The following is a 26,766-nucleotide window of genomic DNA, read 5'->3' as shown; positions in this document are numbered from 1 at the left end:
TTGTCCCAAGTCAACATTTTATTGAACTTGGGGAACATTTTAACTTGGATTGGTGGTGATCATTTTCACTGGAACACCTTTAGGAGTTGGCGTTGGGGCCCTTCTTCTTTCCAAAGGTGGGCACCACATTGACAAAGCGCCTGTTGTACTGGATGCGGCGCTTGGCACGGCCAGTCTTCTTTTTCTTCTTTTCCTGCTTGTCCACCTGAACGAAAACGGGGGTAAAACCATGTTGAATTCTCATGAAATCAGGCAAAACATAAGTCAGTGGGTGTACTAAATCATCCTCACTTTGGGGGTCTGTCCCCTGACTTTTCCAGCACGGGCCAAAGATCCGTGGACTTTACCTATTTGACAGTTAAAGACAGAAACAACGGTATAATATTGCAACATGACAAATATGTAGTGTTGATTGTAAAATTATAAATCATAACTGACCTCCTAGTAGCCTACCGGCTACCTCCAAGGTGCAGAGTTCGGAGACACCACATGATGCCAGGGAAGCATCATCCTCCAGCGGGCAACCTGCAAGCAAAAGGACCTGTTCCTCCACCAGGAGACCCTCTAGAGTCTGGACATGAGCCTACAAGAAGAACAACATAAAAAAAAAAGGTAATTGTGCTAAGTGTGTAGAGCCTTGTTAATGGTAAACAAGAAGGGGAAATAGATGTACCTTGATCTGACCCACGGTCTCCTGTCCGGTCACCTCAAGGGTGTGAGTGTTCTGGGCACGCAAGAAGAGCTGCATTTTGTAGCTAAAACACATCAATATTAATTAGCTGGTTATGATGAATTTTGCTGGTGACGTTTCACTATCATATTTACTACTGCTGCGCGTAACGTAAAAATGAAATCCCTAAAGATTCAACTTTCAATGAAATATAAACTACACACACTAACCTAAAGTCATATATTATAATTGTTCCAGGGATTTTAAAGATTTCACAGCAATGTGAGGGAAGTGGCGCCGAGCCCACGGTGAAGCTAATGCTAAGGTAGCCGCATGCCACACGCGGAACTGAAAATGAACTCAGAAATCAAAACTTACCGCTATCGTGTTGTGTTTACGATTGCAGTGTGGCATTAAACGTCTTTTAGGCACGTATTCAGTACATAATTATAAGTAAATGATCCGCTAAAATGAACTTTAACCGCTTGGTTCGCTCAGGCCTTACCTCGTTAGATGCTAGTCGTCAGACGCGCAGCATAGAAAGGGCTGGTTTAGGGCCGGCACTGCGCATGTGCCAAATTTACGTCAGAGGTTTCTAGAAGACTTATCCACGCCCACCCCTCTTGCCTGGTAGTTTTATCTATACATATATATATATACATATAATTCAAATATATACATACATGCACAACTGATATCGCATCGTTTAAAATAAAAGTTCAATGGCAGCCTTTCCTTGTAATCAACCTAACCTGATGAAAACAAGGCTAATAAGTGCAGAGTAACCGAACAATGCATTAACCACCTACCAATCAATTTGATGTATAGAGGATGGCAAACAATTAAGTACTCTTTATAAAATAAAAATTAGTACTATTTTAATTTTGATGTCATAAAACCAATATGCATCCATTAATCCATCTTCTTGCGCTCATCCGAGGTCGGGTCGAAGGGGCAGCAGACTTCCCTCTCCCCAGCCATTTCGTCCAGCTCCTCCCGCGGGATCGATCCCGAGGCGTTCCCAAGCCAGCCGGGAGACATAGTCTTCCCAACGTGTCCTGGGTCTTCCCCGTAGCCTTCTACGGTCGGACGTGCCCTAAACATCTCCCCAGGGAGGCGTTCGGGTGGCATCCTGACCATATGCCCGAACCACCTCATCTGGCTCCTCTCGATGTGGAGGCGCATCGGCATTAGTTTGAGCTCCTCACCCTATCTCTGAGACCCACCACCCGGCTGAGGAAGGTCATCTCGGCCGCTCGTACCCGTGATCTTGTCCTTTTGGTCATAACCCAAAGCTCATGACCATAAAATTGTAAATGGTTGTAATTGTATAGCGCTTTTAGTCCACTTAAGGAGCCCAAAGCACTTTGACAGTATTTCCACATTCACACAGTGATGGCGGGAGCTGCCATGCAAGGCGTTAATCAGGACTCATCAGGAGCAAGGGTGAAATGTCTTGCCCAAGGACACAACGGACGTAGGGATTGAACCAGTAACCCTCAAGATTGCTAGCACGGCCGCTCTCCCAAATTCGCCATGCCGACCATAGGTGAAGATGGGAACGCAGATCGACCGGTAAATTGAGAGCTTTGCCTTATATTATAATTTTCATGGAGTAGGATCATGACCGAAGTATTTTAGCGTTAAGGGTGGCAGACTTGGATGAACGTGTGATGTACAACAAATGTATATCAAAATAAAAGAATAGAATGTAGCAGGTGCATGAGGACAATCTCTTTATTATGAAATCAAAACAAAAAAAACTAAATTTGGGGATTTTTGAAACAACTGTGAACAATTTAAAATTCTTAAAATTAAACGGAACCCACAGGGATGATGAAAACCTAAGCCTTCCAGTTGAGAAACGGAGCAGAGGGGAGGAAGAAGTAAGCCTGTCTTTACAAACATGCATTTTAAATCCCAAAAAGTTGCTACAATGTACATGTGGAATCAATATTAGCTCAGTTCAACTAAACTTGACATCAGCGTTTGTTGTCTTTTAATTTAAAAAGCTAAGACACATTCGCCTTTCCACCGAGACCAAAGCCGAGCATTGAGGGACGCTTTGCTACGAGTCTTCAATGGAGGTCAGGATGTATCCATCATGTTGGAGGAGGAGGGTAGTACTGGTTATACTGGGCATATTGGTTGTACTGCCCCCAGGAGTTTTGGTTCCAAGCACCATACTGTTGCTAAAAAGACAATGCAAAAACATTAATATGTAAAAGCCACTAAAACACCTGTCATTTAATAAAGGATGAAAACCCACCTGGTACCAGTTGTAATTGTATGCTGAGCTGTTGGTCATGTCTGTTGCTGCGGCGGCTGCAGCTGCAGCAGCTGCCTCATCATCGTCCACGCGCTGACGTTTGGCGTCAGGTTCCTGAGAACTGTGACACAAATTCCATAGTTAGCATTGGGAAGTGTGGTTTGAGCCTTGTTTAAAAAATATATATAATATACCTGTCATAACCGTTCTCCGCCTTCGCTTTGGACGACTCCACTTCTTTCTGTAAGTGCTGGTGATCATTGTATGCGGCCACCAGCCTGGAATTTGTGGCAAAGAAAAAAATTAGTCACACCTCCAATATCAAAGGTAATGCAAGGAAAAATGTATTGCATCGTTTGCTACAAACTCACAAGTTGATGTCGGTGCCGAAGTCTTCCAAGAACTCTACTTTGCGCTGTGCGAAGAGGAGGCGCGCCTCCGCCTCCATGGGGCTCTTCAGGGCACTGTCAAAGCAGGCCAAGATGTTGGCTTCATTCTGCGTCACATCCTCGTACTCCAGCTCCAACAAGTTGAGGTAGAGCCTTGGACTTGTCTGAAAAAAGTGTTTTTGGCAACAAGTAGTTAGATGAAATTGAATGAAGTGAGGCTAAAATTCTCTGCTACATCACAGTTCATATAAGCTATTTTCCAAATGACACACCCAACTTTAAACAATTAGAATAAAAATTAATTACAGGTGTTACATAGCATTACACACATTGTAGCTGAGATAGGCACCAGCGCCCCCCCATAGCGGTGTAACAATATCAATTAAATATTAAAATGTAGTTCCTACTATTGGCTTTGATATAAATCCTTTAGTTTTTGCCCTTTAAGTTTTTCCGCTGTCCAGGGACTTATGGTGCTTTCCATTAACCTCGAAAGTTGGAAGTCAAATCAGGGAATGACGTCACTGGGTGTTCGTTACGAGGTCGGAAATCAAGATGGCCACATCCACAAGGGCTATACTTGCGCTTGCCTTATCTGACTATAAACAACTTGTGAAGAAATATGCACTTTTTCCTGCAACCTTTAAACATAGTAGATGAAGAGGAAACACAAATATGCTATTGCTGGCGATGCTGAACAAAAAAAGCACATGAAGAAATGCAATTTACACTACACCAACATTACCATTGCTAAATGTCCAACAATATATCATATACGGCTGATTTAGTGCGACAACAACTAGCCAGGTGTGCTAATACCAGATATTACAGAGGCTTTTATTGTTGTTTACACTCAGAACAGCCATCTTTGAGGCCAACCCGAGGGTGATAAGAACTCTCCATTTTCCAAGTAGGAAATCCAACCTCGCGGGGCGTGCATGTTGAAATTTCCGACGAGTAAACTCGCAAAAGCTGACTTCCCAGTACACCTGGCTGCACCATCCATCCATCCATTTTCTACCGCTTATTCCCTTTCGGGGTCGCTGGCGCCTATCTCAGCTACAATCGGGCGGAAGGCGGGGTACACCCTGGACAAGTCGCCACCTCATCGCAGGGCCGACACAGATAGACAGACAACATTCACACTCACATTCACACACTAGGGCCAATTTAGTGTTGCCAATCAACCTATCCCCACCATTATTCCCTCAATTTGTACACCACAAAAAAAACCAAAATATTTTGAGATAATAAAAAGTATCAATCTAATACCTGTAATATCGACCATAAACTGATTCTAAACGAACATTACTGTCGATATTTCCATCGATCCACCCACCCGTTTACATTTAAGAGCTCTGGGATAATATATCCTCCTATAGTGTAGCATGTTTCGCAATACTGTACGTCCGGTCATAAATGTAGTTGTGCCGCCGTGGAGACGAAGGTTGCTGACTTAGAAGCACCTTTGCACTGTGGCATTACTAGCAAGCATGTGCATTGGGTGAAGGACGTGGTCGTTCTCGTCGCTGTGAAATTTGTGGGACACAAAGCTGTACAGTGCAAGCTTTTAACTCGCATATGCGCCACGTACCAAAAATTTAAAGGGAGTACTCATGCGAGAACGGATTTCAACTATTTCATTCGCATTTTGCTCCTAAAGTAAATCCATACAAAGTAATCAAATTAGAGCAAGATTTTCGCACATCTGTATACAAATCAACAAGTGATGTCTTGACGTGTTTTTGTTAAACATTACAAATTACATGACGTCGCGTTCACACCCCACCTCGACACTGTTTCACCAAACATAATGAATAATCTTATTATCCTGGTCATAATTGTGCAATCTCATATAGAACACCGTTGTTATCTATATGGACAAAATGTGCAGTTACGTCTTATGGCCATCAGGTGCCATATTGTTATCACATTTTTTATAAGTATTTTTTTTTATAAAACTTGGTTAAGATTTCAGTTTAAGGTCTTTTAGAAAATGTTGAGCACTTCTAAATACATGATATCGTGACATCCTTAGTCCCACCACATTGCTAAATATGTTTCCAGTTGCGACACTAAAACAGCTGATTTATTCAACTCATTATATGAGCTTTCCAGTCACAACTACTCAGTACAAAAAGCACTGACACAAATATACACAGTCTGAAAATGTTTAGCTGCACTGTCACCTGCCATAAAGCATCCCTGAAAAAGTTGACAGGTTGGTGTTCCTGGCTAAAATCTTTGCGGGAACAACGCTATGTGTATGTCTTCTAAAAAGGTTTAACCTAAAAGAACACCACTGTTTAAGGTCAATCGGTACCCTACTATGCAAGACAAACTTTTCTTAGCTATTGGTACCAGTTTTTGTGCATTTGGGATTGCCGTAAGTCCTGTAACTGTGAAACCAAACCATGGATGTATGCCGGAGATAGTTAAAAACCTTCCTTATTCCAAAATTGCTCCAAACAAGCCGTTTATAATTTGAGACTTCAGTTGTGAAAAAGCTAAGCTTCCAGCTATGACACAGCTAAAATGTGTCAACATGGATTATCACAATATGATGATAGTATTAAAAGACCTATTGTCTGCCAAATTCATAGACAGATATCATACACTGTTAAAATCGGTCAACTCTTAATGTTCAGGGTGTAGGTCGTTAGCGAAAAAGAATCAAAATATAAAAAAAATTGGTGTGCCACCTGATCTATTTCAATCGCGTCCAGCAGCACCTTCTTCGCCTTGCTCAGGCTCTTCTGCACTTTCACAAATAACCTAGCCAGCTTCACGGCATAGAATGACGTCTCTGTGGTGCTCTTTGATGAGTCCATGGCCTCCTTCAGGAGCGCCTCCGCTTCTTCCAGGTTGCCACGTCGACGTTCCAGACTGACTCGCCGCAGACGCACCATGGCCAGACTTGGAATAACCGCCTCCAGGGTCTTCAATATGTTTCGGGCCTCCTCCACGTTGCCTGCGAAAACAAAAAGCAGAAAAACGTGAGTGGGGTTTTAGTGTCACGCCGCATTACCTTTACAGCTTTAACTCACCCTGCTGCTCTTCAAAGGCAGCCCACAGCAGGTTGACTGCAGGCTTTCTTGGCAAATGGACGGTGCATGCTTTCCTGTAGACGTGTCGGACGCCGTCGATGCTGTAGGCCTCTAGATACTTGGCGTACTTGAGCGTGAAAGAAGACAAAGTGGGAAGGAAAGGCAGCAGAGGACAGGAAAGTTGAGAGAGAAAGAAAGAGGGAAAAAGACAAGACAGACATTTACATTTCCCATCCTCCGACTCGTTGACATGTCTTCATTGACAAGATCGTTCTTAGAATTTTTCTGTGTAAACCCATCAGCACCTTCATGGAACCAATTAGATAAGATTCTGTAAGGTAGTGGGAGACGAAGAAGATGCAACGTAGTAGTTGGCAAATGCTGCAGTCAAATCTTGTGTGGCAAGCTGGCCATCCCCTAATACAACAGATACAGTCACATATCAACGTTACACGCAAAGAGAGTGCAGGACGTTTTAATCGATGTGATTGTCATCGATGGTGCGGGGAAAGTGCAGGGAAGCAGCGAGAGTAGAAGTGGAGCATTTGTGAGAGAAAACGGCTTGATACCTTGATCCAGAACTCTTCATAGAGAGCACAAGCGATGAGGCAGCGTTCAAACAGAACCACCACGCGCTCCGGGGTGCCGTTCTCCATCTCGAATTCCAAGTACTCCCTCCAGTTGTTCAGTTGGGTCTTCTCAAGGGCTTTGACGTGGAAGTATGGTCTCTTAATCTGGCAAAATCACAGACAACTTTTAGTTACAAGCAGGCCTGTGAAATGATTTAAATGTTTAGGTTAATCCCAGTTTACAGATTAATAATGATTAATCACCATTTGCAACTATTTCTGAAATGTATCAAGTTTTGTAGTAAAGATGACAGGACAAATTATAATTGTTTAACATACTGAATGATAACAGCTTTAAATCAAGCTAAAACTACACGCAATGTATATTTTTTCACTTTGCAATGGCTGGAGTAACAGGTGCATAGAGAAGCAGCTCAAAAAATTGTGTATTGTCTTCTTATTGGATATACTTCTAATTAATTCTAGACAAGGTTTAACTTCTGCAAGGCAGAACATTAACGAAATAAAAAAATTACATCTATTATACCTTAACATTGCCTGTATAGAAGAAACAAGAGTACAGTAGAAACTCGATTTATAAACGCCTCTATTAGCATCCTTTTCGGTTTGCGAACGGGTACAACACGGCAAAAATTGTGTGCCGTTGATGAAATCACTTCCGGTGACCGCAGGCACGGCCATTTTGAAGAGGCAGCGCCCCCTGCGTTAAAAATCTTGTACAAACTGGCCCAGCCATTTTGTTAGCTTCTTTCGAGGCCAAAGGCCCTTCTGATGAGTTTATTTCCACAATTGTCGTACCTTATGCTGGTAAGAACTGTTTCAGCCTGTCTTAGAGATCACATTGTGTGTTGAGAAACACTTATAATGTGTCCAAACTCTCACAGTCTTGCTGTATCACTTTGAGTTGCAAGACAACCACTGAGCAACCTTTTAGCTAAGTGTTTAGTCTGCGCCTTCATTTTGAGGATTTTATCAGCGAAGGTGGCTTTGTTCCTTAGCAAGTCTTTAATGGTGATGAGACTGAAAAAGATGCTACATCGGACTTTAAAGCGGAAAAAGAAGGCACTAACTTGACACAGGCCAATAAAGATTTCCTCACACAGCTAGTTTGTGCTAACGCTAGCGGCGACAAGACACCACTGCTCGTTTGTAACTCCAAAACTCCCAGAGCGTTCAACAATGCCACACAAACAAGGTAAAAGGATTTTAATTTTTTGTTTTTTTGAGTGCACCAACGAGACTTAAGGTTGTGCGCGTGTTCATTGTTAACATTTGAGCTTGCTGTAAAGTTGTTTAGATAAAATATTTTTGAGCCATTTCCCCCTTGGTATGTTGGTTTGAGAGATATATAAATATACATACTAGAGATGCGCGGTTTGCGGTCTCGTTCGCGGATAAACCACAGGTCGGGCGGATGACATGACAAAAAATAGATTTTAAATAGATTCGGGCGGGTGGCGGTTGAACCATTCGGAAATATTTAATATACATAGTTCAGGGATCGGCAACCTTTACCACTCAAAGAGCCATTACGACCCATGTCACAAAGTAAAGACGACAATAGGATCCGCAAACATTCTCGCGAATATCTGCTGGCAGTCACCCAGATAACAAGAATAAGGGCGTGCTATGAAGCAATTGCCTTTAACGCCATCTACAACATGTACAAACTGCTTACCAGTCCAGCAACATGTTGTACGTGGCTTCCGCAGACACACGCACACGACTGCAAGGCATACTGGGTGATACAGAGTACACTGATGGTTGTGATATAAACAACTTTAACACTCTTACTAATATTCCCCACACTGTGAAGTCACACCAAACAAGAATGACAAACATTTCGGGAGAACATCCTCACAGTAACAACAAAAACGCAACACAACAAATACCCAGAATCTTTTGCATCCATGACACATCCTGACACATCCTGACTATATTTTACACCCCTGCTGGGTGTGTAATATAGTCAGGAAGAGTTGTTTATATCACAACCATTAGTGTACTCTGTATCAACCAGTATGCCTTTCAATCTTGTACGTGTATCTGCGGAAGCTGCATACAACATGTTGCTGGACTGGCAAGCAGTTTGTACATGTTGTTGAAGGCGTCATAGGCAATGGCTTCATAGCCCGCCCTTATTATCGATAACTGGATGAGCACCAGCAAATATTCGCAAGAATGGTTGCGGCTCCCATTATCTTCTTGAGTCTGTGAAACGGGTCAAAATAGCTCTTGGAGTGGTAAAGGCTGCCGACCCCTGATATATAACAAAGGGCAGGGGGCGGGCGGTTGCGGTTTTGATAAAATGTTGGTTCGGGTGTATGGCGGATGGATGACGACTTTGGTGATGCTGTTGCGGATGATACAATTGCCTATCCCCCCATCTCTAATACATACACATTTGTACATATACATACACACACACACACACACACACATATATATATATATATATTGGGGTTGTACGGTATACCGGTATTAGTATAACACCGCGATACTAATGAAAAATTTTCAGTGCTATAAAATATAAAATCTTCTCTGAAACGTACTGGTCCAATGTATGATCCTGTAACTACTTGGTATCGGATTGATACCCAAATTTGTGGTATCATCCAAAACTAATGTAAAGTATCAAACAACAGAAGAATAAGTGATAATTACTTTTTAACAGAAGTGTAGATGGAACATGTTGAAATAGGAAGTAAACAGATAAACAGGAAATTAAGGTATCATCCAAAACTAATGTAAAGTATAAAAAAACAGAAGAATAAGTGATAATTACTTTTTAACAGAAGTGTAGATGGAACATGTTGAAACAGGAAGTAAACAGATAAACAGGAAATTAACAAGTAGATTAATAATTAATTTCCTACCACTTGTCCTTAATAATGTTGACAAAATAGAATGATAAATAACACAATGTTACTGCATACATCAGCCAACTATTTAGGAGCCTTTGTTTGTTTACTTACTACTAAAAGACAAGTTGTCTAGTATGTTCACTATTTTATTTAAGGACTTAACTGCAATAAGAAACATATGTTTTATGTGTCCTAAGATTTTTTGATAAAATAAAACCAATAATACAATTTTTTGTGGTCCCTTTTATTATGAAAAGTACTGAAACTATTTTAGTACCGGTACCAAAATATTCTGTATCGTTACAACATTAACACATATATACACATTTACGCATGTACATACGTATACACATACTGTAAATACACATGCATAGATACATATATGGTCTGTAAAACAATCCGTGCAACATTTTGACCAAAGATCCACCATTTCATGTTATGTAGACAACAAGGAAGTTGTGTTTTACATTTTTAAAAATGTAATCATAATGACCCCTATTGTATGACAATATACCTGAAGAGACCCGCTCATTGACAGTGCGCCTCATAAACCAGTGCCCCTTTTGGTCCAAAAAATACGGTATATATGTATGATAAAACAAGGTTTTACTTCCCATATAGTATTATCGTTTTAGATTAAAATGATCATAAAAAAACGTGATTCAAAACACTTTGATAAACTCACGGAAAGGTGAGACCACTCATTTACTGGCGAAGCAAGCTAGCGCTAGCTAGATTGTATGCCAACATGAAAACAAGAGGCATTAAAACCTTTCTCCATTCAAAAAACAGACATTTCCCAATCTAAGTCTGTATACACCAATTATTGTCTGAGCAACTAGGATATTCAATTATGCCCACAGGTTGTGCTCTCAGACAGACAGAGCGATCGATACTCGAAGCAATATGACAACAGGAAGGGAAGTTGTGTGACATCACATAAACCTGAGGTGACGCACCCAACACACTTTTTCTTTAACATTTAAATAAAAAATAACACAAACTTTTACAAATTAAAATGGAAATTCAATCTATTTATACTTAACACCAGCATGTAGTTAACTTAAATTACTTAAACAGTTGTATTTACAATTACATGATAGTTCTCGTTTGTGCCATGTCCCGAAAGGCCGAATAGCGTTGTTCAGAAGGTGCAGTCCATTTTTGTGAAGATATTTTCTTCCGGTTTATAGGTAAAATATATGCCAACAGCTAATAACCGTGATCAAACTCAAATTAATTGCGATTGATGATTTAGCAGCCTTGCAATTATATTTATAATACAATTTTTAAAATGTATATTTACAGTTTATATTCTTCATCCCGCAACATACGGTCTGACTGCGATAACAAAATAAAGGTTTGAAAAAAGTTCCTTACAAAAGCAAAATGTGCTTTTGAAGCACTTATCGATACATTTACAAAATATATTAAATTAGTTACTGCAGATCACATTTGTTATGACAGCCTTATATATGCAAGTAATAGAGAGATACATTTACAGGGGTAAATGAAAGCTTACCCCTTCCTCAAAAGCCCAGCGCTTGCTGACTTCATGTTCATTGTGGTTGAACACTTCCTGTCGAGCCTCAATCACCTTGTGACGCATGTTCTCGATCTCAGTCACTCTCTACATGAAAACACAAAGAAAAGTCGAGTGGTTAGCAAAGCCATGGGTGCATGACACATATTTTAAGATCCACATGATGTAATAGCTGCTGGTCCTGCAGCCATAGATTTACATCACCAGAGACAAGAGGCCTGCAGGGGGGGGGTGTAAATATGCACCCTGCATATCAACCTCTAGGTGCAGGTGCTGGGGGTGAATGGGCCTCAGTTGGTCCTTTTAGTTTAAGGGCGAGTGTCCCTGACTGGATGCCAGCTTGAATCCCCCTGGCTGTCTTTGGCTTGGCTGCCAACATAAAGACAACTCTTCAAACCTGAGCATTTTTTTTCCTAATCCATTTCATGGTGGAGAACAGGCAACCTCCATCAAACTCCAGAAAGCAATTCAAGTTTTTCTTCACATTTCCCTTTGCAGGTATTGCGGGCCGCACTTGTACCTTGGCGGGGTCGGCGAGATCCTCTGTGCCAGGCGGCAATTCCTCTTGGGGGGCAGGGTTTTCTTCATCCTCTCTCACCATGGATGCCAGATTGGCTTTGGAGAGCTCCAACCTCAGTTGGACAAACTCTTCCTCAGACAGGAAGTGTTTGGGGTTGTTGTTCTGTATGTGATCTTTGAACCTAGATGCACGATAGAGAATTACAATTTATAAGACAGCATTTATATGGTTGACTGGAGCCCTTTCAAATTGTTATGTTCCTTACTTCTGGAAGTGCTGAGAGTAGAGTTGTGTCGGGATGGCCAGGATGCGATCGTAAATGGCTGTGACGTTTCCAAGTTTTTGTTGTTCCGTCTCCCAAGTGATGAAAGACTCCCAAAGACGGTCAGAGCGAAAGTCTGTGCCTGCAGCAAGTACCGCATGTTCATAGGCCCTGTGGGTGAAAAGAACAACAACATTTGACTTTTGTCTCTACCTTGTAGTGAGGTTTTGAGATAAAGTATTTTACGTACGCTCTAATTCGCCCCTCAGTTTCTGGGTCAGTTGTATCTGAGTTCTCCTTGATGTAAGTCATATAGTGCAGCCACAGGTCGACACTCAGCGGGATGGCCTGCAAGCCTCGTCGGTACACCTGTGACGAAAACCAGAATTGTTTGGACATCTGTATTGATGCAAAGATGATCTGCATTAGTTGAATAATGAAATGTATCCTTACCTCTTCTGCCACATGTATGTTGCCATGCTTTTTTTCTATGTCAGCATACTTCTTCCAGTAGCCATAGCAGTATGGGTAGCGCAGTAGAAAGACATCAAATGATTTTCTCACAGCTTCCAGGATATTCTGAAAGATTAAGCGTGTTTTACTACATCACTTTTAAGGACCTCTCACTTGATGACACACACAAGTGAGTTCCCCTGACCTCTTGCTCAACATATTGCAGCAGGTAGACCCAAGCGTTGAAGTCTTCTGGGCTGTCTTCGCATCCTTTGAGGAGCCTTTCAAACTCACTGGGAAGTTCTGGCTCCATGGGGGGAGGGGGTTCTTGGTTTACGTCTTTTGGGGCCTCTTCCATCTCCATGACTTCGTCAGTGGCTTGTGGTGTCTGAGTGTCACCTGTAGAAATTCAACTACATGTTATAATGTACAGTTTTTCACTTAAACTGAAACAAGCCTGGCATATGTGGCGATTTTACCTTGATTAGCCAATTCCTGGCTATGTTCCTGAGCCTCCACAGACTCAGACTGGAGTTTGGGCAGCTGGTCACCCTGTTCCGAGGGCTGCAGCGGAAGCGGAGGTGGAGGTGGGGGTGGCTGCTCCTCTTGATAGAGCGGAGCGCTAGCAATCTGAAATTGCTCCATGCTCTTTTCCACAGACCTATGCCCCAAAGGAGGAGGTGGTGGCGGGGGTGGTGGTGGTGGTGGCGGGTCTCCATCATTGGGTGCTGGTATGCTATTGAGTGGCTCAGGGGCACCTTGCGCAACGTGCCAGTCTTCAGCTTGGTTTAGAACAGGGGCGTAGGCTTCGCCGTTGCTGGCCATGGCGGGGAGCTCAGACTCCAGCATTCCACAATTAGGCTCTTGTGGAGTGTGAAGGACTGCTGAAATAAACAGTACAAGTGTGGTTACCAACAAAGGATCAATTTTAAGGTTGCATATAGGGATGGGGATCAAAAATCGATTCCTATACATAAACGGTTCCTAGTGTATCAATTCCTTGAAATCGCTTGCCATTTTTTCAAACGATTCTCTTAACGATTCCTGCGGGCGGGATTGACGTCATGACGCAACATGCGTTGTGGAAGCAGACAACAAAATGGCACCAAGAAATGCTTCAAAGTCTTTTTACAAGAAAAGATTGCAACAGTGCTAATTGTAATAATTGCAAGGCTGCTATACCATCAATCACAATTAATTTTAGTTTGATCACGGTTATCAGCTGTTGGCATATATTTTACCTATAAACCGAAGGAAAATACTTTCGCAAAAATGGACTGTGCAACTTCTGAATTCGGCCGTTCGGGACATGGGACAAGAGAGAACAATCATGTAAATTGTAAACAAAACTGATAAATAATTATTGTAAGTTAACTACATGATGGTGTTAATCTGTATGGTCATGTTCAGAGTTCACAAATGTTTGTACGTATACCGTGCCTGAAATATTATTGACGGAGAATGACAAATGTGTGTGAGAGAAAAAAATGTGTGCGCATGAGAAAGAATGTGTCAGAACTGAACCTGATGTTAGCACAAGATTGGCAATAAAAGTTGAAAAGAGTCTCATACTTTGTGACTTCTTCTGGACACAACAACACAATAGGCTGAAAAACATTCAGTAATATTTTTACAGCGCACAGAGATATTAAATACACAATGTCAGTTTTCAGGAAAATACTTTTTTCATACGACAATTTGTGCATTTCAAGCACAAAATCTGCTGGTCTGTGTTCAGGGACCCTCCTTGGCAAAAACTGCCCTGTTGCACCGCCAGTAAACACAATCATAAATAATAATAAAATGACAGTTGTCAGCTGTTAGCATCAAATATAAAGAAAATGTCTGTTACAATATACTGCAGTAGTAAACAATAGAAATGCAACAACGATACTTGGTATTATCCTGCACTGGACAATCACAAAATGTGTGATTAATATTAATCGAGCTCGGTCCATCCGAAAAAATTAATCTTGATTTTTTATGCCATATTGCCCAGTCCTACAAGCAATATGCTGAAACACAAACCACACAGAATGCAATAACTATAAATTAATGTTGAATTTTAAACCGCTCCAATGTCATCGCAGCAGCAGTAACCTTGAAAAAATACAACACGTACCCTATAATGCCTCCAATGTTTGCGCTGTTTGTTAAATGTATTAAATGCCTTCTCATTAAGATGAGAATGACAATAGCCAGAGTCTGACTGGCTCCGAGGCGGGCAGTACTCGTTCCAGTTCACATCTGCCGCTGGACAAATGTCAGTGGGCAGTGACTAGGTTTGTGAACAAAAACTTGCACACATTTGCCACAGTAGATACTCCTGATTTTTGGTATGTGAATGTTTAATTAAAGTCAGAGAAAAAAATGCATGTTTTCCTTCCACCAGATTTTCACCCAGTCATTTCTGTTATACAGGTGAAATTCAGAACATTAGAATATCATGTAAAAGTCTATACTTGTCAGCAATTCAACTTCAAATGTGAAACTAACATGTTATATAAACTAATTCAATGCAAAGGGAGATAAGTTAAGCAGCAGCCTTTATTTATAATTTTTATGATAGTTTTTGAGAGCCTGCCCCAAGGGGAGGAGTTCAATTACCTAGGAGTCTTGTTCACGAGTGAGGGAAGAGTGGATCGTGAGATCAAGAGGCGGATCGGTGCGGCGTCTGCAGTAATGCGGACGCTGTATCGATCCGTTGTGGTAAACAAGGAGCTGAGCCGAAAGGCAAAGCTCTCAATTTACTGGTGGATCTACGTTCCCATACTCGCCTATGGTCATGAGCTCTGGGTTATGACCGAAAGGACAAGATCACGGGTAAAACCGGCCGAAATGAGTTTCTTCCGTCGGGTGGCGGGGCTCTCCTTTAGAGATAGGGTGAGAAACTCTGCCATCCAAGCGGAGCTCAAAGTAAACCCGCTGCTCCTCCACATCGAGAGAAGCCAGATGAGGTGGTTCGGACATCTGGTCAGGATGCCACCCGAACGCCTCCCTAGGGAAGTGTTTAGGGCACGTCCAAACGGTAGGAGGCCACGAGGAAGACCCAGGACACGTTGGGAAGACTATGTCTCCCGGCTGGCCTGGAACATCTCGGGATCCCCCGGGAAGTGATGGACGAAGTGGCTGGGGAGAGATAAGTTTGGGCTTCCCTGCTTAGGCTGCTGCCCCCGTGACCAGACCTCGGATAAGCGGAAGAAGATGGATGGATGATAGTTTTTGAAACCCGAAATTTTCAATTAAATGGTTTTATTAAGCTGTAACCCATAATCATCTAAAATATAATAAAAAAGATAAGTTTGTATCGCAAGTTACTGTTATATTTTTCTGTAATTTCCACTTATGATTTATTAATCCCACAAAAACACTTATTTCTTATATTTACTTTCAAAAAAGTTATTGTTGTCAATACTATGTATGTGCCTCTTAAGACGTTATTGTAGGCTTTGTAAGGTCATGTTACCTATAAACTAAACAAACTGATGCTAATCCACCTTTTTGTTCTTTTTTTCCCAAATAAGAATCGACAAGAGAATCGATAAAGAACCGAATCGAAAGTGGGATCGGAACCGAGAAAATGTCATCAATTCCCATCCCCAGTTGAAGATATGTGCGTATTTGCCGCTGGCTGGCCCTACGCAGTGGTTACTCGTGTTTCACACTTGAATGTGTCGTTGTGAACAGCAACCAATCAACAAAACTCCCCTGCCAAAAATCTACATTGTATAAAAACTTAATTGGAATTCCTTCCAAACTATATCTGTAAGTCCACAAAATATATTTTAAATTGATGAATTAATTTTTTTTAGATTTGCAGATTTCCTCTTTCTGGTCGCCCGTGATGTGACTCACGTCACAAGTCGAATCATGTTTACTTTTTGCTATGTTAACTTTCTGTATTAATTTAATAAATTAATTAATTAAAAATACACCTTAACTGTTAAACCCAATTACTTATTTGTTTAACAAGCTTTCCAACAATACCTACATTTTTTAATGTAAATACTAAGAATGATGTGACATTTTGAACAAAAAAGGTCACACTTAAAATCTTGACCCCATTGACTTTGTATAAATTAGCACATTTTCACCGGGTACAACAATTAATTGATGTTTAAATCAAGAAAATTATACTTCACTGAAGTCGCTCTAGCAAGTCTGATATTACAGGTTTATTTTAAATGTTTTTACACGCATACCTATTAGCTGCATGTTTTGGAAAGAGACTATAAAATCATGTATTTTGAAATGTTGCTTCGTTATAAAAAAAAAAGGTTTACACTATTTGAATACATTAACATTTATGGCGATGCATGGATACGCACTACTTTTAATTAAATGCATTAGATGGTAACCACACTAAAACGCGTGTTTGCGCCGTCAAACTTTAAGTTAGGCCTTGACTACTTGTCTACTTCCTGGAACAACCGCCGCTGCTAAGTGAATGAGTTGGCTATCTTGAAGAAATTTGGGCAAAATGGATTAAAGTGCCACGTGTTAATTGGCGTAATGACCCAAAATAGTTTACTTAAAGTGACCAATCTCCTTGAAATGCCATTGACCTTCTGACTGGGAAAACTACAACGTGCTCGGGATACGCAGTTCTCCTGTTTCTCCTCCAGCAAGTAGTCGGCCCCCGTTGCTTCTAGATATTAGCTATCCGGCTAACATGGGACATTTTAGCTAGCGCGGCCATTTTCACGGAGTTGTGATTAAATACAACAACTATGTGCGTAACAACCCAGTTTGTGATCTTACCGGATTCTTCCATCAAATATTAGCGTCGAACTTAAAGCGTCGTTTCTTGGTGACTTGGTATTTAATAAGTGCAGGCTGTGTCGCGTGCTTCGTCCACCATCATTTTTTTCAATCCCAAAGAAACATGGCAGCTAGTGCGCATGCTCAGTCAATACGGCCCCGCTCGTCTCGCTTTCCGTCGGCACTTTCGACACAGAGCGATACTGTACAGTGTTAAAAAATAATAATATGTATGTTAAACTAAGTCAGTAAGCGTGATTATCTATTTCATTTTTGCATCATGGTGATTGTTGGTTATATTATTATATTATGAATTTTGTGGCCAAATTATTCCCGCCCTACTTGTTCACTCTACCTCCACGTCACTAACGTACGCTTTCAAAATCAAAGCAATTTTGAATGACATGGTTAAGTTTAAAAGGCAATGCATACACAGGGCACCTTGTATTGACATGTAATGTTTTAAAATCATAGGATCATCCTAAATGATACGTTTGTGTGAGTTTGAGAGGAATTCGTGTTTTTAAACATGACATTTACACGCCGTCAAACATAAATTGAAAGCTTAACATGGCGCCCAGGGAGCCAATGAGGCGGGCTGCGGCGCGCATGCGAAATGGTGTGTGGTGCCTTTAGTAGACTTAAAAGTCAGGAATTGTTGGTGATTCTGTATTATGATCGCAATAGCTTATGTTTTAAAACAATACGTACATGTATTGTACATGTATTGTAAAATCATAGTTTTGTATCTGACCGCTTGGAATTTACAAATTAAACCTCATCAGTATTAACTACGGTTGCTGTCAAGTAGGAGCACCTTTTGTGTGTGGTTTAATCAAATGCCCGAGTTAGTAATGTGTACTTGAAGGCATCACCAGTCTGTGTATGTGAGCCGTGTACAGGAAGTGGCGGGCCGCGGCTTCTCTAGGTCCGCACCTTTTCCGGTAACACAGAACTACAGTTGAGAGAGCGAGCGAGAGCGGCAAAAAGAAGACTGAGAGGCGGAGGAGAAACGGCCCGGGAACCGGGCAGAACGATAGCTGGAGACGTGAGTTTTTTCCACCCTATTCTAATGACATGGTATGGTCCGTCTCTCCCAAGCCGAAAAGGGGATTCTTCTTTCGGCTTGAAAGTTGTCCTCTGTCCTGCTAACACCCGCCCCTCCCTGCTCTTGTGTCATAGAAATGGAAGAGGAGAAAGTCGGATGAATCACTGACCTTTCCGGGCCTTCCTCCACGGAAAGGTTGTGGGGGTTGAATCCGTGTTTTACGGCAGTGGATTTAATCAGCAAGCACCGAAGCGATTGCGGACGCACAGCGACCGAGGAGGAAGTGTTAAATCCGGGTATGGACTGGGCCTGACTCCGACTCCCGCTGAGCGCTCTGGAGTCTGGAAGACTTTGAAGTCTTTGTGGAAATGTGTTTTTTAAAAATGAAATTGTTAGATTGATCCTACAAGGGCTACTGCACACCCACTCAGGTCACATATACAAATATTTTTATTATTCAGCCGCCATTAAAGACGCTAGACTTCCTTACCCCCCATTTACTAAGTATTTATGCCCAACAAACAAGATGGGGAAAATGCTGTCAAAGATCTTTGGCAACAAGGAGATGAGATTATTGATGCTTGGACTTGATGCAGCGGGGAAAACCACCATCCTGTACAAGCTGAAGCTGGGACAGTCAGTCACCACTATCCCAACGGTGGGCTTCAACGTGGAGTCGGTCACCTACAAGAACGTCAAGTTCAACGTGTGGGACGTGGGCGGCCAGGACAAGATCCGGCCCCTTTGGAGACACTACTACACCGGTACACAGGGCCTCATCTTTGTGGTGGACTGTGCCGACAGGGATCGGATCGACGAGGCCCGTCAGGAGCTCCACCGTGTCATTAACGACCGTGAGATGAGGAACGCCATCATACTCATCTTTGCCAACAAGCAGGACCTCCCAGACGCCATGAAGCCCCACGAGATCCAGGAGAAGCTGGGCCTTACGCGGATCCGGGACAGGAATTGGTACGTTCAGCCCTCATGTGCGACGTCGGGGGATGGACTTTTTGAGGGCCTCTCCTGGCTTACTTCAAACTACAAAAGCTAATGCCCCACCAGCCTGAACTTAACAGTAGTCAACAATGAAAACACATGCGTGAGAGAAAGAGAGAGTCTAATGCAATTAATTACACAACCACTCTATAGCAATTAGTTTTATTCCCCATTTTTCTTGATTGTGACTAGTCAAATCCAAAATTGTAATTTTTGTTTGCTTTGCAGCTCCCTCCCTATCGGCATAATCAGTTTAAGAATAATTTCAGCTCTTATTGTTTGGCAGGTTACTTCGCTTTTGCTATCTTCTTGTTCTCCATGGACTTGACACAACCGATCCTAAGAGTAGGTGGACAACTTCTGGGATTTGTTTTGCCTTTTATTAGCATGTTATGTTGAACTTTTTCTAAGAATGTCTGTGTTGCGCCTCAAAAACAAACAAAAATGTGATTGTACTTGTTATTTTTGTTGTTGTTTTTGAGGAAGAGGGACACCTTTAGGGATGTTGAACTTCGACTCACTGTGATATGGAATATATGTCTCGCACAGATCTTCCATTGCGTTGTTTGTAGTTTCAGCTGCCTTAAAAAGGGTGTTCTTTGCACTTTGGGGTGGAATGTCAGGAGAGGTGTCACTTTGCGCTTTTAAGTTTGAACTGACTTTTGGACCCCAGCAAGTATTTCTACGACATCCTCCACTCTCCAGACCACCTCCATTTTTGTAAAGTTGGCGCTTCAATTACTTCATCATCATCACCCCTTTTAATAGATCACTCTTCAGTTTTCTCACATTTTTTTGAAATGCTGATTGAAGTAATAAAAAAATGTCATTCAAATCAGAATAGTGACGCCTTTTTTAACAGGATAGAAAGTGACATTTTACGGGTGTGAAGAGGAAGTGAGAGAGATCAGCGTTGGGCGAAATAAGAACTCTGGTGCGGCTTCCTGCATGCTCTTATGAGTCACTGCCATGCAGTGGATAAAAAATTACATCTCTGCTTTCAAACTTTGAACACCGCCCCACGCAACGTTTTGCACTACCGTAAGACAGCAAGGTTAAAAAATGAGGAACGAGCAGTGGGCCGCAAATGTCCCATTTGCAAGACTCTGGACACCCAAAACTTTAAACCTACAAATGCTAATAAACATAATTGAATATGGCCTTTAAAATAATTTTTAGAGCTCACATGCAAAGCATGCCCAAAGGTGTTGTGCAGCGATACACCCCAACACGGTTTCTGTTGTAAGAAAATGAAAGCATGAAGATACAAAAAAATATTTTAAGTCAATTTATTCTTCATTAGGCACCTTCTACACAAGACACTTAGTAAAAATAACGAAAATAATTTGTACAAATATGCTTATTATTGTGGTGAAGTATTTCTCATATTATAATTAAAACAATTGTCTACAACTACAAATGTATTTTTATATTACGAATTACAAAAAAACCTGAGTCTTTGTGTAGGCGTATCTAATGTAGTGCAATGTCAATGTGTAATATTTGGGTGCATATATTTGAAAGTTTGTATATCAGCTTCCACCGAGCAAGAAGATGTGGATTTTGGCTGGTGAAACGGTACTTGCCATTAAATGTATTTGGTTAAACAACCGGGTAGATCAGTACCAGGTTCCACTTAAAAAATAAACAGACGGAATAAAGTCATCATTACTGTACTGTACTTAAATGTACCCTCCTCCTTTGTTTCTGTATAAAGTATATTTTTAAAAAAAGGCCGGAATCCCTGCGCTCGGAATGCGGGTTCATTGTCTATCCCTTCATTTGGAAAGCAAGGCAGTGTTTGCTCGATGCCATGTTTGTTCTCCTGAAGTCTGATCTGCTGCTGACATGCACACGTACAAATACCGCAGCTCTAGACACTGGTTTCTACAAAACCCAAAACCAGTGAAGTTGGCATGTTGTATAAATCGTAAATAAAAACAGAATAAAATGATTTGCAGATCCTTTTCAACCGATATTCAATTGAATTGACTGCAAATACAAGATACCTAACGTTCGAACGGAGAAACGTTATTTTTTGCAAATATTAGTTCATTTGGAATTTGATCCCTGTAACATGTTTCAAAAAAGCTGGCAAAAGTGGCAAAAAAGACTGAGAAAGTAGAGGAATGCTCATCAAACACTTATTTGGGACATCCCACAGGTGAACTGGCTAACTGGGAACAGGTGGGTGCCATGATTTGGTACAAAAGCGGCTTCCATGAAATGCTCAGTCATTCACAAACAAGGATGGGGCGAGGGTCACTACTTTGTGAACAAATGCGTGAGCAAATTGTCGAACCCTTTAAGAACGACATTTCTCAACCAGCTATTGCAAGGAATTTAGGGATTTCACCATGTACAATCTGTAATATCATCAAAAGGTTCAGAGAATCTGGAGAAATCACTGCACTTAAGTGGCAAGGCTGTGACCTTCAATCACTCAAGCGGTTCTGCATCAAAAATCGACATCAGTGTGTAAAGGATACCACCACATGGTCTTAGGATCACTTCAGAAAACCACTGTCAGTAACTACAGTTTGTCACTACATCTGTAAATGCAAGTTAAAACTCTAAAATACAAAGCGAAAGCCATTTATCAACAAGACCCAGAAATGCTGGGCCTGAGCTCATATTAGATGGACTGATGCAAAGTGGAAAAGTTTTCTGTGTTCTGACGAGTCCACATTTCAAATTGTTTTTGGAAATTGTAGACGTCATGTCCTCCGGATCAAAGAGGAAAATAACCATCCGGACTGTTATAGGCGCAAAGTTCAAAAGACAGCATTTGTGATGGTATGATTAGTGCCCAAGGCATGGGTAACTTACACATCTGTGATGGCACCATTATTGCTGAAAGGTACAATCCCCGTTTCCATATGAGTTGGGAAATTGTGTTAGATGTAAATATAAACAGAATACAATGATTTGCAATTCCTTTTCAACCCATATTTAATTGAATGCGCCACAAAGATTATATCGGATGTTCAAACTCATAAAGTTAATTTTTTTTTGCAAATAATAATTAACTTAGAATTTTATGGCTGCAACATGTGCCAAAGTAGTTGAGAAAGGGCATGTTCACCACTGTGTTACATCACCTTTTCTTTTAACAAAACTCAATAAACATTTGGGAACTGAGGAAACTAATTGTTGAAGCTTTGAAAGAGGAATTCTTTCCCATTCTTGTTTTATGTAGATTTTCAGTCGTTCGACAGTCAGGGGTCTCCGCTATCGTATTTTACGCTTCATAATGCATCACACATTTTCGATGGCAGACAGGTCTGGACTGCAGGTGGGCCAGAAAAGTACCAGCACTCTTTTTTTGGGAAGCCACGCTGTTGTAACACATGCTGAATGTGGCTTGGCATTGTCTTGCTGAAATAAGCAGGGGCATCCATGAAAAAGAGGCCGCATAGATGGCAGCATATGTTGTTCCAAAACCTGTATGTACCTTTCAGCATTAATGATGTTTCCACAGATGTGTAAGTTACCCAGGCCTTGGACACTAATGCCCCCCATACTATCACAGATGGTAGCTTTTGAACTTTGCGTCATTAACAGTCTGGATGGTTTGCTTCCCCTTTGGTCCGAATGACACGATGTCAAATATTTCCAAAAATAATTTAAAATGCGGTCTCGTCAGACCACAGAACACTTTTCCACTTTGCATCAGTCCGTCTTAGATGATCTCGGTCCCAGAGAAGCTGGCTGCGTTTCTGGATGTTGTTGATAAATGGCTTTCGCTTTGCATAGTAGAGCTTTAACTTGCACTTACATATGTAGCTACAAACTATTTGGTGACAGTGGTTTTCTGAAGTTTTCCTGACCCATGTGGTGATATCCTTTAGAGATTGATGTCGGTTTTTGATACAGGGCCGTCTGAGGGATCGAAGGTCAAGGTCATTCAGTGTTGGTTTCTGGCCATGCGGCTTACGTGGCGTGATTTTTCCAGATTCTCTGAAAGTTTTGATGATATTATGAACCGTAGATGTTGAAATCCCTAAATTTCTTGCAATTGCACTTCGACAAACGTTGTTCTTAAACTGTTTGACTATTTGCTCACGCAGTTGTGGACAAAGGGGTGTACCTCGCCCCATCCTTTCTTGTGAAAGACTGAGCATTTTTAGGGAAGCTGTTTTTAGACCCAATCATGGGATCCACCTTTTCCCAAATAGCCTGCACACCTGTGGGATGTTCCAAATAAGTTTTTGATGAGCATTCCTCAACTTTAAGTATTTATTGCCACATTTCCCAACTTCGTTGTCACATGTTGCTGGCATCAAATTCTAAAGTTAAAAATTATTTGCAAAAAAAAAAAAAATGTTATCAGTTTGAACCTCAAATATGTTGTCTCTGTAGCATATTCAACTGAATATGGGTTAAAAATGATTTGCAAATCATTGTATTCTGTTTATATTTACGTCTAACACAATTTCCCAACTCATATGGAAACGGTGTTTGTACAGACAGGTTTTGGAGCAACACATGATGACAGCCAAGCAACGTCGTTTCAGCAAGACAATGCCAAGCCACATTCTGCACGTGTTACAACAGCGTGGCTTCGTATTAAAAGTGTGCAGTTACTACACTGGCCTGCCTCTAGTCCAGACATGTCTCCCATTGAGAATGTGTGGTGCACTATGAAGCGTCAAATACCATAATGGAGACCCCGGACTGTTGAACAACTTAAGCTGTACATCAAGCAAGAATAGGAAAGAATTCTACCTGAAAAGCTTAAAAAAATGGTCTCCGTTCCCAAATGTTTACTGAGTGTTGTTAAAAGGAAAGGCCATACAACACATTGGTAAAAATGCCCCGGTGACAACTTTTTTGCAATGCAATGCTGCCATTAATTTCTAAGTTAATGATTTTTTGCACAAAAAAGTAAGTTTCTCAGTTCGAACATTAAATATCTTGTCTTTGCAGTCTATTTAATTGAATATAAGTAGAAAAAGGTTTGCAAATCATTGTATTCTGTTTTTATTTACGATCTACACAACGTGCCAGTTTCACTGTTTTTGGGTTTTGTACTTAATAGCTAGTCTTTTTGCATTTACAGCATCAGAAACTCGGACTGTTCTGCACGGGATTGGACATGTGCTGCATTTGGGCTCAACAAGAATGACATTTTAGTTTCACGCGCCTGTGCAACATTTTTTGAGATAATATTTTTAAAACCAGCCCACTTTTCATAAACCTGCGAAGACAATTAAAAAAAAATATGTATTACAAAATGTGTCGGGCGATTCTTACTCATTAAGCCTCTGAATCTTACAAAAATTTTCAAGAATCCATCCATCCATCCATTTCCTACCGCTTATTCCCTTTTGGGGTCGCGGGGGGCGCTGGCGCCTATCTCAGCTACAATCGGGCGGAAGGCGGGGTACACCTCATCACAGGGCCAACACAGATAGACAGACAACATTCACACTCACATTCACACACTAGGGCCAATTTAGTGTTGCCAATCAACCTATCCCCAGGTGCATGTCTTTGGAAGTGGGAGGAAGCCGGAGTACCCGGAGGGAACCCACGCATTCACGGGGAGAACATGCAAACTCCACACAGAAAGATCCCGAGCATGGATTTGAACCCAGGACTGCAGGAACTTCGTATTGTGAGGCAGACGCACTAACTTCTTTTCAAGAATCAATTAAATAATATTTGTTCAGTAGGCCATCTCTGCATGTATACGTCAGCATCCAAAGGAGTAGATTTTGTAACCGGTTTTGAAAGGATATTATAATTTATGAGGAATGTGAGTCTTACAACAACTCATGATTCAATTCTTGGGGTGACAATTTGATTCACAATCAATTGTTGATTCAACAGGATTCCAGAATTAAATAGATTTTGAAAATACATTACTTGGTATTAAAATCTAAATTAAATATTTAAAACAGGTTACAAAAGCTTTTTTTGGCTGCTAACGTACGCATAAAACGTCTTTTTAAAAATCAGTTTGAAAGTGTTTATTCGATGCGGATTCAGAAGAAGTAAGATTTTTTTTTTTTGGGCACCCCTACGATTTATTTACCAATAGATTTGAATCGAAAATCGTGATGAACTGAGAATTCATTCGGAATCAAATTGAATCATGAGTGGTATGTTTCACATTCCAAGTGTGTGAAAAGAGACAAGAGTTGTGGCATCATGACAAAGCCCTGAACAAATCGTTTGACAGTTCCTGTCCAAAGAAAACGTCACCATGCAGATGCAAGCTCCTTTATTTTTAGTTTTAGAAGTCAACTAGTTTCTCTTTTCCATACTTGGGTCCGCATCAAGACATGTAAGCTTTATTTGGCACGGTTTGGTCTTTTTGTGGATCTCCAGGCCCAGCTGTCCGTGTCCTAAGCAGCAGATGCTGAGCACACTCAGCCTTCGTCACAGGCTGTCAGGTGTCAGCTTTACCACTGACAATTGTCTCATTTCTTACAGAACTCGAAGTGAAAGCAACACTACAGAAGTCTTTGAATTAAAAGCCAAAACGGACCAGGCCACTGTTGTGGGTCGGAAGGATTATTGTATACGTTTTGTTCTTCTAATGGGTTTGCTGGTTTTAGACAATGGTTTTATTGGCACTTTTTCTTTGGTTTACTCATACTTTTGATTCTAATCTCACTTAACTTCTTCAGTCATCCAGACAGGAAACCATCAAATGCAGTCAGTTGTTGAAAAGCGCAAACACTGGAGTTGTTGCTAGTCTATGTATGGTAAGGGCTCTGTGGAATGTAAAGATTGAACTGTATCCTCTCTAAAATAACGCTCGATTGCACAAATCACCGTGGAGGCAGAAGGTCAAACAGAGGCTACTGGATGCCTGGAAAGAAGTGGCATAAAATGTATTTTTTAAAGATCCTGTCAGCATTGTGCTGTTGGTAAAGATATACAGTACGCACTCTAATAGTCTGTTTCATCTGTATGTTGATCAATTTTGATCAAAGTTAGTTTATTTTAAGTGGGGACCTGTTTTCGTACGAGTCAGTTAACGTTATTTCAGTTTTTGATGACATTCTTTGGCCGTTTGTCGTAGGCAGTCTTGGTTATCATAACCAAACATACCGTAATGCGTAGTTGATAATGTTTATGCCAGATTTCTTCCTGTAGTGCTATACATTATATATTTTTTTCTAGGTCCAATACTGTTGATAATGTGAGCTATGTGAATTGTTTCACAATATGACACAATCCATCGCTCCATTTTTAATGGTGCACCTGAAAATAAAATCTTAGCCTCTAATTTTTCTTATTCAAATTTGGTGTTAACCTCAAATTGTAGATTTTCAGTCACAAATAACTGTGCTGTGTCAGGCTTGCCACTGACAGTTTGTTTGTGTTTTAGTTTCTC

General features: G+C 41.1%; 3 protein-coding genes across 4 annotated transcripts; 1 reads left to right on the top strand and 2 right to left on the bottom strand.

The window, feature by feature from the left end:
- On the bottom strand, window positions 1-1,257 carry faua (FAU ubiquitin like and ribosomal protein S30 fusion a). The gene is made up of 5 exons (XM_061901098.1): window positions 1,176-1,257; window positions 674-755; window positions 439-583; window positions 292-347; window positions 1-205 (listed from the first exon to the last, which is right to left on the bottom strand). Exons 2-5 carry the CDS (start codon window positions 746-748, stop codon window positions 80-82), a joined length of 402 nt encoding a protein of 133 aa, XP_061757082.1. The 5' UTR covers window positions 749-755; window positions 1,176-1,257; the 3' UTR covers window positions 1-79.
- A 1,125-nt stretch (window positions 1,258-2,382) lies between these two features.
- On the bottom strand, window positions 2,383-17,522 carry prpf39 (PRP39 pre-mRNA processing factor 39 homolog (yeast)). Of its 2 annotated transcripts, none has more exons than XM_061901093.1 (15): window positions 17,369-17,522; window positions 13,087-13,491; window positions 12,813-13,006; window positions 12,608-12,733; window positions 12,405-12,523; window positions 12,158-12,325; window positions 11,893-12,073; window positions 11,352-11,459; window positions 6,945-7,109; window positions 6,376-6,502; window positions 6,031-6,299; window positions 3,311-3,492; window positions 3,134-3,217; window positions 2,940-3,060; window positions 2,383-2,862 (listed from the first exon to the last, which is right to left on the bottom strand). In XM_061901093.1, exons 1-15 carry the CDS (start codon window positions 17,379-17,381, stop codon window positions 2,773-2,775), a joined length of 2,352 nt encoding a protein of 783 aa, XP_061757077.1. In that variant the 5' UTR covers window positions 17,382-17,522; the 3' UTR covers window positions 2,383-2,772. The 2 variants fall into 2 exon arrangements, with proteins under 2 accessions (XP_061757077.1, XP_061757078.1); XM_061901094.1 differs by having other exon boundaries at window positions 13,087-13,488; window positions 17,369-17,509.
- Window positions 17,523-18,252: 730 nt separating this feature from the next.
- arf6a (ADP-ribosylation factor 6a) lies at window positions 18,253-20,256 on the top strand. Its single transcript, XM_061901096.1, has 2 exons — window positions 18,253-18,416; window positions 18,551-20,256. The coding sequence occupies exon 2, from the start codon at window positions 18,943-18,945 to the stop codon at window positions 19,468-19,470; it is 528 nt and encodes a 175-aa protein (XP_061757080.1). The 5' UTR covers window positions 18,253-18,416; window positions 18,551-18,942; the 3' UTR covers window positions 19,471-20,256.
- The last annotated feature ends 6,510 nt before the right edge of the window (window positions 20,257-26,766 follow it).

The sequence above is a fragment of the Nerophis ophidion genome, linkage group LG05, assembly GCF_033978795.1.
Source record: "Nerophis ophidion isolate RoL-2023_Sa linkage group LG05, RoL_Noph_v1.0, whole genome shotgun sequence".
Lineage (NCBI taxonomy): Eukaryota > Metazoa > Chordata > Actinopteri > Syngnathiformes > Syngnathidae > Nerophis > Nerophis ophidion.
The sequence above is the reverse complement of the archived record's forward strand: the minus strand, read 5'-3'. Positions and strand labels throughout refer to the sequence as shown.